This window comes from Giraffa tippelskirchi, chromosome 8 (assembly GCF_054371585.1).
Source record: "Giraffa tippelskirchi isolate mGirTip1 chromosome 8, T2T-mGirTip1v1.2.pri, whole genome shotgun sequence".
NCBI lineage: Eukaryota > Metazoa > Chordata > Mammalia > Artiodactyla > Giraffidae > Giraffa > Giraffa tippelskirchi.
This window is the reverse complement of record NC_137282.1, coordinates 86,023,209-86,036,630: the sequence shown is the minus strand read 5'-3', so window position 1 is coordinate 86,036,630 and position 13,422 is coordinate 86,023,209. Positions and strand designations below refer to the sequence as shown.

At 42.1% G+C, this 13,422-nt stretch overlaps 1 protein-coding gene across 9 annotated transcripts in view; it reads left to right on the top strand.

The window, feature by feature from the left end:
* MROH2B (maestro heat like repeat family member 2B) overlaps positions 1-13,422 on the top strand; it is a 74,053-nt gene that overhangs the window by 56,303 nt on the left and 4,328 nt on the right. For 8 of the 9 annotated variants that reach the window (XR_014061352.1, XR_014061351.1, XM_081517543.1 and 5 more), the window contains 9 exons: positions 367-464; positions 2,855-3,007; positions 5,169-5,326; positions 5,895-6,021; positions 6,507-6,694; positions 7,666-7,806; positions 8,331-8,445; positions 9,295-9,441; positions 9,952-10,134. Coding sequence is in view for 7 of the 9 variants with exons in the window: in XM_081517543.1 (XP_081373669.1) it covers positions 367-464; positions 2,855-3,007; positions 5,169-5,326; positions 5,895-6,021; positions 6,507-6,694; positions 7,666-7,806; positions 8,331-8,445; positions 9,295-9,441; positions 9,952-10,134 (1,310 nt within the window). In the remaining 2 variants the exon portion in view is untranslated. Of the gene's footprint in view, positions 1-366; positions 465-2,854; positions 3,008-5,168; positions 5,327-5,894; positions 6,022-6,506; positions 6,695-7,665; positions 7,807-8,330; positions 8,446-9,294; positions 9,442-9,951; positions 10,175-13,422 lie in introns of all 9 variants that reach the window. The other variant, XM_081517544.1, reaches the window with a different exon arrangement.

The window sequence follows — 13,422 nt, the reverse complement described above, 5'->3', positions numbered from 1 at the left end:
AGCCAGCAGTAGAGCAGAGTAGTAAGAGCCTGGGCAGTGGTGTCAGACCAGGGCTCAAGTTCCAACCCTCTATTTTTACTCCCTGCATGACCTGCCCAAATGACTTTACATCTCTCTGTGTCAGTTTTCTCAACTGCAAATAACCTCAGATGGTCTCTAGGAGTAATAAATGAGATCAGAGTATTTAGCATGCTGTTAGCATGCAGAAACTCCTCAAACAGTGTTTGCTCTTATGTTCATCATAGAGGCTTTCGTGCATTTGTTAAAGGCATCCAGCAGCTGAATTAGTGTCACGTCAAAATATAGACAGCCTCTTCAACCCCTATCAGCTCTTTGAACTCCCATGTCACCCTTTGTTGATTGTAGGTGTTCACCTGGAAATGGAAAGACTACAGGATTTGCAGGAAGGGCTGCAATGTGATGATGTGCAGGTCCAGATCAAGATTTCCTCCAAAATAGCAAAGGTAATAGATATGGAGGACTGATCAAGGGACATAAGTGTGATTCTGGGTTGATTTCCAAATAAGTCAGCTGTGTACGCTCCTCTACCAAGAAGGGCAAAGAGTCTAGCCATTCTAGTGAAATAAAAGACTTTTGTCCATTCATTAAATCTGGGTCCATGTATACAGGCAACACTTGCTAATCTCATTTCAAACTCTGGGAAACCTAGGGAATCACACAGTCCTCTCCAGGGTGAAGGAGGCAGTAGGTAAAATGAGAGAAACAGGGCATTGGAGTCAGTCAGATGTATTCTGTGTGCACCCCTTGAAGTGTGTGCACTATGTGATCCATTTCCTCATCTTAAAAAAATGCATAACCTCCCTCTCAGAGCTGCTATGAGAATTGGTCAATCAATTCATTCATTTATCCAGTCACTTATTCATTCACCTCATGTGCCCTGTGCATCTACCATGTGCCAGACTATTTTCCAGGATCTTAGAATAGAAATGCCTACCCTCATTGAATTTACATCCTAGTGGATGGAGGAGCCAAATAAATACAATATCAGGTAGTGATAAGTGAGAAACACAAAGTCAAGGAAGGGAATAAAGAGTAAGGTGGGGGCAGATCCCCTAGGTATCACAACTCTGAAAGAGAGAACCACAAAGATATCTGGAAAGAACATTCCAGGCATAGGGGGAACAGTACGTGCAAAGGCCCTGAGGTGGAGAAAGAAGTGGGTCATAAGATCCAAGAGACAGCCCAGAGCTGATTGAGATGCCTTCTAGGCCTTGTTAAGAACCTTGATTTCATGCTAATAAAAATCAAAAACCAGCAGAGGGATTTGAACAGAAGAGTCAAAACCACTATGTACAATGTAGCAGGTGTGAAATGTACAGCTTGTGTGAGACAGCATTATTCCTAATGCAGACACTATGGATTTATATGTGTACTACGGTAATTACCCATTGAGGGCAGTAAACAACAAAATTGGTCATTATGACAATAACAGACAGAAGGGAACTTTCTTGAGAACAAAGCATTTTTCCTAACTTCAAAATCTCCTTATGGGCTAGTGGTGGTTCTGTGAAGAAGAATATGATACAACTTTATTTCTGAAGGATCACCTGGCTGCCATGTTGAAACTAGACTATAGGCTGGCAAGAGTGAAACTAGTGAGGTCAGTTTGGAGGAAACTGTAAGAATCCACGTGCGAGCTCAGGTGGCTTGGACTAAGGAGGCAGCAGCAGGGACAAGAGAATGATGAGTATACAGGAGAGAAACTCAAGGAGGCACAGGGAGGGAACACAGCTCTGATGCCTAAGACAGTGTCTGATGCACAATAGGTGCCAAAAACATGAGTTCCCTTCCTTCCTTTATTCCTAAGCTAATATCATCCCAATATGAGAAAGAAAAAAGCACATAACTGTTGAGCTTGGACCCAGGCAGACATTTGATGCTCCACAGAACAGACACATGAGTCTAGGCCTTGATCGTGAAGCCATGGTAACTCAGAATCCAGCTAGGACAGGCAGCTACTCATGAAAAGGAATTCATGTCCTCTCAAAAGATTGTTCTATCACACATCACTGGGCCATTTAATACAGAGGGAATTCAGTGGTGAATAGGAATGTTTTCATACCCACAAACTCATAACCATGACCTTCTTGTTTGGTTAAAGCCCCAGACAAAGCTTCTGGAATTTATTCAGACTGCTAACTTTTCACCTCCCCTGCCTGCCTTTTCATTTGCACATACACAGAGACATATACAACCAAACATTCTATATAATTATTGTCTAGAGACCAAAATCACAAAGTCTTATTTTCTTGACCTTTTGTTGACTACTCAATATTGAAACACACAAAAGCAAGACAGCGTTCATCTTAATTCACCCTCCATTTGGATACTGTGAGGCACAGGCTATTTAGCCAGGCACTTAGTACATGGTGATAGATTTCCTGAATCCTCAAGCCTTGCTACTCTTTGGCAGACACAAGACATTTCTATGATAGATGAAATGTATATGAAAGTACTTGACAACATTTAAATTGCCATTTATGCATTATTTTTCCTTTATGGGGCATATTGTAAATTCAGGTTTGGAGAGGAAATTGCCTTGGAAGGCTTAGAATTTAATAAATATGAAATGATTTTTAAAAAGCAACTTCAAGGAAAGTCTTACTTAGACTGAAAGGCCGTGTCTATGTCCTATTTTAGTATTTTCTCTAGTTTCTATGGCGTCAATCATACACTAACTCTTTGGAAAGCCCAGTGGTTTCTAATATCCTAAACAAAGGACAGCATGTTGTGGGTCCAGATAGGAAGTGAGGGGCTTGGTTACATGTGTCTTTCTGAGTCCAGATAGGAAGTGAGGGGTTGGTGACATGAGTCTTTCTGGGTCTGTTTTCAGATTGTCAGTAAACTCATCCCCAGTGAAGAAATGCTCATGTTCCTGGAGGAAACTCTAGATGGTCTGGAGAGCCTCAACCCCCCATGTACAAAGGCCTGTGGCGTCTGGATGATCACTGCCCTGAAGGAGCAGGGAGCTACTCTGGAAGACCAGGTGAACTGACAGCCAGTCTGACAACTGAGCACAATTCTAGCACTTCTGAAATGCCAGTACCAGAAGCAGGTCATCGCTCCTCAGCTGGTCCGCTGATGAGTCACAGGCAAGAGCATACACAGCCTCAGGAGGCCTCAACAAGAGACCCAAGTTGTGTATGAGCAACCAGGCTCAGGCGGAGGGCCCGTCTCAGCCTGACTCAGTTGCGTCTCTAGTCTGTGATGATGAGCACTTTCCAAGCTGCCACTCTGGCCAGAGGAAGAATATCTGAACCAGAAGCATGTGGGGTATGGAAAACTGGGTTGTAAGATCTGCAAGCACAACAGTGATCTTGTGAAACTTTGAGATGGCCACTGAAGGCAGACGGGTTTTCTAACTCCACTGCCTCCCTGTGAGCTGCTCTTTAACACCATTTAGGTATTTTCTGATAAAGAAGGCTATCATTGAGCAATTGACTGAAAGAAAAGTCCCCAGTCCTTCCTCCCAACTAGAGAATTAAGCAGAGAGAATTGGATTTAAATTCAGGAAGTCTGGTTAAGAGCTCCAAATGGATATGCTGTCTTCTCTCTCCTAAAGTCAAAATCAAAATAGTAGCAATTCAGAGATCAATGATGAGGAAAAGAATTTTTAACTCAGAAAGGCTTCCTTCCGAAGGGTAACAGGAGGAAGCAGTCATGGTCCCCTGAGACCGGAGTTAATCATCCTAAAGCAAAGAACTCTCCAAAGCATGACTTTTACAAATGACCTCTGTTCTAATTACTGTCCAATCATTTGTTTGTTTGCTTGTTTGTTTTCAAAAATATTTATTGAGTATATACCATGTGGCAGGCCCTAGGCCAGTCATGGGAGAATGAAAGGTTAATAAGTTTATAATATCCATGTGTTTGTGTGCTAAACATAAAAGGGGAAGTTGTTCACATGCTAGGTAAAGGTTAGGGACCTAAATGTTTTCCAAGAATCACCATTGTGGGACTGTGTGATAATCAGGCTTGCAGGATATTTATGATTAAGGAATTACAATTCCATGAAAAATGTTATATTTAACCTAAAAATGTCTATCCAAAGTAAGCAAGAGAAATATCTACGGGACGTAAAGTTGCTTTAGCATTTAGACATGTCCTAATCCATGTCAAATATCCAAATGCATGGTATCATTCCCTATCGCACACAGACTAACACCCAAACTCAGAAAGGTGGCCCTCAATGCCCTTTCAGATTCGGCTTTGTCTTTTCTATCAAGTTAGCTTCCTCTTTTTCTCACCTTCATTTTTTCTGTGCTCCAAACTGAACCATTCTCCTATTCCATAAAGCTTTTCTACATTTGCTTCTACCAGGCTTTCGTGTAGTTTTTATATAGATTTTACTTTTTAAAGCCATTAGGTTCACAGCAAAACTGAGCAGAACTTACAGAGTTTCAGTACACTTCCTATCTCCACACTTCCAACATCCCACAACTCAGGTTACGTTTGCTACAATCGATGAACCTACATTGACCCATCATATAATCACCCAAAGTCCACAGTTCACATTGGGCTTTTAGTTTTGGTGTTGACAGATGTATAATGATATGTATCCAATAGTGGAGGATAGATTAGTTTCACTGCTCTCTGAACCTTCTGTCTTCTATTTGCATTTTTACCTGTCTTTTTCCTTCTGACGAGGATTCCTTTCCATCTCCACCTTGCCTTTTGGAATTGGTATGTATCCTTTGAGACCCAGACCAGATGTCCCACCACGGTGACCTTAGTTACTTCTGGATTCCCCTATCAGTCCCGTGAATCTCTTGTACGTCATTTGCCATACACAGTTTTGTGCACAAGCCTTTGGGTGTACAGCTGAAGTCATTTATGAGATGATTCATTCCTTTTGAGAAAGGGCTACATCTTATGCCACCCTGGTAAATTTCCCACAGTGCCTAACTCAGCACCTGGCATAATGCTGCCTTTTACTAGATAATTGCTAAACTGATTTAAGAATAAATGCCTAATTTATCAATAATTATCCGGAGCAAGAGATAGGCCATGTGTAGAATCAACCACTTTCTTGACATTATTTCTAATTCATCAATCACCACCCACAACTTGCTGACTGTACATGACCTAAGCAAACCATGTCAAGGAAAAATGGTGATTCAGTGATTGAATTGGCTTTTTCTTTTTAGCTGTTGGAGATCTTGAGCATAATTTACCACCACATGCCGGTCCTCAGACAAAAGGAGGAAAGTTTTCAGTTTATGCTAGAAGCCATCTCTCAGATAGCCAGCTTTCACATGGACGCGGTTGTTGCCAACCTTTTACAGAAGCCTCTGCCTTTTGACAGGTAGATTCAAACTAAGACGGTCCCTTTTCCCAGGGAAGATCCCTCTGTAAGGCACTGGGGAAGAATCTCTGGTTTGAGAGAAAGATAGCAAACAAAAGTTGAAAACATCTCACCTGACTAATTTCAGAAACAGTGCTTGAATCACAGGTAATGGTTTTCCAAGTATTTTTCAAGTATATATCATCATTGGATGATGAGAATTTTAGGTATGTGTATATGTATATATATGTGTGTATGTGTGTGTGTGTATATATATATATATATATATATTTAAAATAGGAGTAAGTGAGTTTTAGAAAGTGATTATTTCTCCCCTTTCTGGTTGCTCAGAATGCATCTATATGAGAGGTTTCTGTCTTGATGGATGTTAACAAACCTCAGCAACCCAAGGCCTGAATGCTAGATTGTTAAATAAAGCATCCTTACTATCCCCAGGCATGTTGGCATGTCCACTCATCCCTGCAATTGTGATTAGTCATAATCACAATGTGGTTTTAGAGTGGATCCAGTGGAAAAGCGCATCTCCCAAGGAGTTGAGCCTCATCAGCTTCCTGCCTTCCTTCCCTAGGGACACAAAGACACTGTGGAAATCTCTGGCTGAGAACCCAGCCTCCAGTGGCAAACTCTTGCGAGCCTTAGTCGACAAACTGGAGAACGAGTTAGAAGATGACCTAGCCAGTATAGAGGCAATATCTGTGAGTTGGACAACCCGTCACACATCTGAGCTTGTTCCTGCCTGGCACTGGGTGGGGCAGCATTAATTACACTTCTTCCTCTCTTATACTCCGGTTTTAAATCGACTCCAGTTTATACTGGACAGTAGTGGCAGTGGTATGGCAATGACTTTGTCTGTGGCTTATCATGTTTAGAAGCCAATTTCTCATCAGCCCAAGGAAAATCTGTGCGTCTGTGTTTCCAAATTATCCTTCAAGACATCTAATTGTTGTCGAAAGACCCTAAGCCTACCTGATGGTGCCAACTAGACTTTGGAGTCACCCCACACGGGAGCCCTGAGAGAAAAACTCAGTCTGAGTTGAGAAGTTTCTAGAAAAATAAACCCTCCATTTTCTCCCTTTTCTGTGTGCTTGTACAAGCGTGGTCCACCTGGGAAGCAATCCTGTGAAGGGAAAACAGCCTGGAAGTTCAGCCCTGCCTGACACGAGACTCTTCCTCCCTGCAGGTGGCCTGTGCCGTGTACGAAGTGGTGTCGATGGGCACCCCTGTCGCTAGCCTGTACCCGGAGCTGTTCGTGCTTCTCCTGAAGCTGGTCAGCTGCACGCTTGGTCAGCAGATGCCCACCTCCGCCCTCAGCCGCCGCCGGCGGGTGATGCCGCAGGGGGAGCGGCAGCAGATAGCTGACCCCTGCAGGTACAGGGCCAGGCAGGAGGGCCTTCTAGACCCAGACTCCAGAAAAGGGCCTGGCATGGCCTCAACTACCCATGAAGAAACAAGGTCCCTCCATCCCCGAGCCTCATAGCCCTTCTTCCTGGAGCTGGTACCCGGGAACTGTTGTCCAGAACAGTTTTATAAGCAGCAACATCTTCTTCTCTAGAGTGCCCCATCCACTTCCTTTGTCTTCTTTCCTTGAAACCTTTCAAGGAAAGTTGGAATCCTGTAATATTCAAGGCAGGTGGCACTAGTGGTAAAGAATCTGTCTCCCAACGAAGGAGACTGCCAATGCAAGAGATGCAGGTTCAATCCCTAGGTCGGGAAGATCCCCTGGAGAAGAAAATGGAACCCAGTCCAGTATTCTTGCTTGGAAAATTCTATGGACTGAGGGTCCTGGGGGACCCCAGTCCATGGGGTCACTGAGTCCAACACGACTGAGTATACACATACACACCATACAAGGAAAGAAGGAAAATAAAAATAAATATCATATTTCCTCAAATCTAAGGCTTCCTCAATTGAAGGAAGCAATATTATTTCATGAACCATTGAAAAAGAAAAAAAAAGAGCCCCAATTAAGTCATAAATTAGTGCTTTCTTAAGCTAGTAAATTCATATTTTATATTGCTCCATAGAGCTCTTTGAGGATTATTAGGTATAGATTTTTATCCTGTAACACATTGCTCTCCTTCCCTGTTCTCTTGCCTAACTTTTTATTCCAAAGTCAAATCAACCTTTTTTAGCACAAAATGTGCTATATTTATTCTGTAGAATATAGTGGTTATAAGTAACCAGATTCATACACATCAATATAGAGCCCCAAGATATAATATGTGAAAATACAAAATACAGACAGCTAGATGATACTTATTATGGATTATAGACTTGGGAGATTCACAATTCCCTACATGGTGTTCACTTACTTTCATGATGCCAACTGTCTCTTTCAGGCTCTCGACTACAACTCTGAAGTGTGTGCAGGCCCAGGCCATGAGAGAAGGGTTGACCAAAGAATCTGATGAGGGAGACAACGTGTGGACTCTCCTCACCAGCCCCAATACCCACCACATAGGAGTCTGTGCACTGGCCAGGTAACGTTCAGATACTCCAAAACTAGATACCAAAGAAAAAACTGAAAACAAAGGGAAAATGCAGTGTAGGCAACTTCACCGAAAGCCATTGAGTCACCAAGGACTTAGAGTCAAGGAGAAAAAAAAAACAAAACAGAGGAAAGAGCAACGGGGGTTGGGAAGACATGGTAGGATCAGCTCCAAACTCAACAATTCCTCAAAAAATAGCGATACAAATGAACAGATTTATGTAAACTACACTTTAGAGTTTGAGTAAACTCGGGGAGTTGGTGATGGAGAGAGGCCTGGTGAGCTGCAATCCATGGGGTCGCAAAGAGTCGGGCATGACTAAACGACTGAACTGAACTGAACACTTTAGTCAGGCACTTAGATAAGGTGTTATAAAGTTTAAGGCTTGGTTCTCTTTCCTTGTTAACATCCCTTTTTAAAATAATTGATTTTCCTGATAGAGAAATAGACTAAAGGGTCTTCCATTGTTTAGAAAGAAAAATGTCTCTGCTACAATGGGAGCCTTGGTTTTCTAGGAGCATGGCCGTGTGGCAACATGGAATCATACTGGACATCACAGAACAACTCCTCCCATCCCTGACCTCCTCCTCGGAGAACTACCGGATAACAGGCACAGCTTTCTTCTCTGAGGCAAGCCATCCCAGCAGGCTCTTTGGGTCCCATGGGGTATCTCTCTCAGGAGTTCAGTGGGAACCAGAGCCATGGAAGAGGTACCTTCACTGGGAGCTTTGGGAGTGGAGAGGCCCAACGACTGCCAGAGATACAGTACCTGAGCAGAGAGAGAGAGAGGGAAAAGAACCCAGCCTCATCCTCTTCCTGCTCTCTGGTGTGTAGACATCAACTTCCAAAGCAAAGAAGGATAGAGAATTAACCTGGAAAAGACAAAACAAAATATAACCAACAAATATATCAATACTACAGTCCTTCCACACTCTAGGATAAAGGCTGGCCCAGACAATCCAGATAAATAACATCATCAGTTACTCTTGTTTTCCATGCTCCGTTTTCCCATTTAGATTAGAATTATCTTCTTAACTGGGCTTCCCTGGTAGCTCAGCTGGTAAAGAATCTGTCTGCAAGGCAGGAGACCCCAGTTCGATTCATGGATTAGGAAGATCCCCTGGAGGAGGGCATGGCAACCCACTCTAGTATTCTTGCCCGGATAATCTCCATGGACAGAGGAGCCTGGCAGGTTTTATTACATGAGGTCGCAAAGAGTCAGACACAACTGAGTGACTAAGCATGTACACATATATTCTTATCCAGGTGTTTTGGTTCTCATCAGCTCATAACCTTGACCTGTGGGTTGCTCACCGCTAGAGCTTAGTTCCTGCCAGATTTGTGTATTCACCCAAGGCTTCTTCCTCTGCTCCACAAGCAGCTGGGGCCCTACCCTTTCATCATAGCTGTGATGCCTTCAGAACTCTCCTGAAGGGAGGCCCTTCCCTCAACTAAAGGGGAGAAGTGTGTCATTTTCAGCTCATGAAGGAGCCAATCCTTTGGAAGCATGGGAATCTACGGGATGTGCTTGTCCTGATGGATCAGAGCGCCTGGGACTCCAACCCCATCCTGAGGCAAATGGCCATCCGGGGTCTCGGGAATACAGCTTCTGGAGCCCCTCACAAGGTAAAAGGTGTTGAGGGAGGGATATAAAGTAGTTCATCTAAGTAGAGTTAGGGGCTTCCCAGGTGGCTCAGTGGTAAAAAAAAAAAAGAATCCTTCTGCCAATGCAAGAGACACAGGAGACAGGTTCTATCCCTGGGTTGGGAAGATCCCCTGGAGAAGGAAATGGCAACCCACCCCACTATTCTTGCCTGGAAAATCCCATGGAGAGAAGCTTGGTGGGCTACAGTCCATGGGGTTGCAAGGAATTGGACCCAACTGAGCATGCATGCACACAAATAGAATTTTAAAATAATTATTTAGTAACCCACACATGGGGTTACACATGGGGTAACCATGTATGTTAATTTCAGAAATTAAGTGAAAATCCAAATAAGTTGCTGAAGTAGTGGCTCTTGGGTTGAAGGATCCATGACACTAACAGAATGTCAGTCCCCTTGTCTGAGGTCTCCTACCCTATTCCAGATACACAAAGAAAAGTTTTCAAGATTAAGAGACATTATTTCAAAATAGGTGAAGAAGCACAAGCAGATAATGTTAGAATCTGTCATCAGAGGCCTCTATCACCTGGCCCGCACTGAGGTCGTCTGTGAAAGCTTGAAGGCTCTAAAAAAGATCCTGGAGCTGCTCACAGACAGAGACGTGAGCTTCTACTTCAAAGAAATAGTGCTGCAAACAAGAACCTTCTTTGAAGATGTAAGTGAACCTGTTCAGGAATCTTCCCTTCCCAGAAGAAGTGAGTGAACAGAAAGAAGTTCAGGCAGTGCATGCGGCAGACCAGATGGTGTCCATCTGCCACACTCACTAATATTCCCTTTTGTAGCCTTCCTCTCTTGTCCATCTTGCTTCCTGGGCTTACCTCCCATGTAAATCCCTTACACTTAAATCCTTACCTCAATGTTTGCTGTTGGGGGAACACAGATGATGACAGTACTCATTACAGGGCTAGACCTTGATGCCTCCAACATTATCTTTTTCATGTGCAAGATTTCAAAGACTCAAAATGCTTGCATAGTTCATTTCATCCAGGAGTCATTAAACTGCCCCATGGCTCATGGGCCAAATTCGACCCAGAACATCTTTTTGCAAATGAAGTGTTGTTGGAACACAGCCATGCTCATTGGTTACATATTATCTATGGCAGCCTTCACACTTCATCTGCAGAGCTGATTAGTTGTTACAGAAATCATGTGGCCTGCAAAGTCTAAATTATTCAGCGTTTGGTCTTTTATGGAAAAATTTTGTCAACCCTTAATGTGGTATACAGCCCTCATTTCAGAAAAGATCAGTAAATGATCCTAGGCAAAGGAAGGTCATTTTTCTTTATACCTTCTGGGAAACTAGATTTTAGTATTTCTTCTTGGTTTACTCACTGTCATTAATGTATAAATCTATTTCACATCTAACATAAACCTATTTTTTATAATCTAAACCTGTCTGTTCCTGTTGTGTGATTGGAGGAAATTGAAACTGTTGGCTGCCTCCTCTAGTGCATCCTTCTTAAACGTTAAGACTTTATTAAATTACCTGTTCACCAGATAGTCTCCAGAATGAAAAGTCTTTATTTCCTTCATTATTCACCATAAACCTAATTTTTCAGCTCCTTAATATTTTATAAGCCAGTGACTGTGTTGTATCTCTAAATGAGGCCTGAGAAGTATTGAATAGAATCTGAAGAAAAATCACCTCTCAAGTCCAGTTTTTTCCTATTTATTCACTCCAGTTTTTTTTTAATCTTACCCTTTCTTCCTGACTCTTAAGCAATTTATTAACCACCCTGACCTCCAGATTTCAGTTTGTAATACCTGCCCTCAGCCCATAGTCCACCAGTTCTGTGTGTTTTAGTTCCTCTTGTCTGAGTCTAAACCTGACCTTTGAAAGCAGCTTTCTGCTGGTTTCCAACTACTTTCTCCAATGTATTAGTGTTACTTTTCATTCTCATTTTGTACACAAAAATACTTTGTGGGCTTTCACTCAGTTCAGTATCTTCTATAAGATAACAAATATGTTCTTTTCTTCACTGCACAGATAATTGAAACAATCTTTAACAACAAAGGGCTGAAGTCAGCCCCAGAGAGCCCCACCTGTTAGGTTTCCTGGATTGATTGATTGACTGTTGATTCAATAATAGTAACACTCTTGGATCTGAGCCTTCAATAATCACAAGTCTATCTACAAGTTTTATGGTCAAAAGAATGTTTCTCAGTCTTACTGCAAAAGAAAAAAATCTAGTCTTTCTGGTTGTTAGGTTAGAACTTTTTCATTTCTAGTAGTTATCAACCTCAAGTTTGCATAAAATTTGACAAAAATTGAATCTTAATAATGACATGTGCTTTACAGTCCTGTAATGCTCTTTTTGGGGCTTCCCAGGTGGTGCTAGTGGTAAAGAATCTGCCTGCCAATGTAGTAGACTTAAGAGATGCAGGTTCACCGTACCTTATCACTTCAGCACCAGTGCCTCTCGTGGCTTGCCCCACCTCTCCGTTGAGGTGATCTTTCTGTTCTTTCTGTTCCTTCCCTAATAAACTTGTTTCTGCCATGAAAAAAAAAAAGAGAGAGAGATGCAGGTTCAATCCCTGGGCTGGGAAAATCCTCTGGAGGAGGGCATGGCAACCCACTCCAGTATTGTTGACTGGAGAATCCCATAGACAGAAAAGCCTGGTGGGCTACTGTCCATAAGATGGTGAAGAGTTGGACACGACTGAAGCAACTACGTGCACGCAATGCTCTCTTTCTGCAAATAAACTATGATATTTTGCCCCTATATTTTTCTATAGATAAAACATACAATTCTGTCATCTCTAAATTCTCTCTTTCTTTTCTTCACTATTCAAGTACTTTCTTGAAAACCCAAAAATATGGTGACACTTTGAAAAAATGGTAGAACAAAAATACAGCTGCTGTCTCATGCTCCAGGCCCTGCTCACTGCTATTTCCCACGCCGGCACCCGAGCACTCATGTCACTCTCTATAACAAGGACGTTAAACTTTAATACTTCTCCCAGAACCCAAGACACTTCTGCCCTTCTCTTTTCTGCTTTCTCATCGTCCCAATTGGTTAATTCCTCCTCCTATCTTTAGGTCTTTGATTTTAGAAAATTCAAATGGTTTCTTTTTTTTTTTTTTTAAGTAAATAACTCTCTAGTTTTTGGATACTTTGTCATTGGGTTGCTTCTCTTTCTAAAAGGAGATCTTTTAAAAATATACCTTGACCTTACTTCTAGTACATTTAAAGAACATGTCTACTTCCATTTCCATTTTACAAGGTCACATCTCATGTATTTAACTTTCCTAGCCTTTCCCAACAAGCCATCTTTATTTTTTTATGGTAGATCTTTATTAGCTTCCTTTTTCGTAACATTGCTGTTTGTTTATATGCCCACTTCTCACACACATTTTATTTTGCCATCAAAGTTAACTCTTCTGTCTTCTCCCCATGTCCATGGCAATGCTTTTTTATTGGTCCTTGTTTGTTGCTAATCTAAATAATATTCTGTTGCCCGGAATGACTTTTCCCCTCATCCCTCTGCCTTCCTATAGGTCCTTTAGACTAGTTTTCTAGATACCCAACTCCCTCAAGAAAAAGAAAGAAAAAAGAAAACCTCCAGAAAATTCATCAGAGTTTGTTAGAACTCTAAACCATATCAACAAAGTGTCTGAGATAGTAGAAGGCTATCTTTCTCCACCACCTGTTGAGGTCGCATAAATCTTTTGCCTTTTAAAAAGCATTGCCAACCCCCCTGGACAGTAAGCAGGGGAGCTCCATAACTTCATATATACAAGAGTGGGGCTAAGCACTTTTTTGTTTATCCTCTCTCTCTCTCTCTGAGACGCAGGGCCTAAATTTCTGAGCTTCCTGTAATCCCTTTGGAAAGTGTATGGAATCTTGGAGAAGAGTCCTAGACCTTGAGCAGTTTAGATCAGAGGCCCCATAACTCCAGGCTAATGATACAATCAGACTAATATGTATAAAATACAGAATAA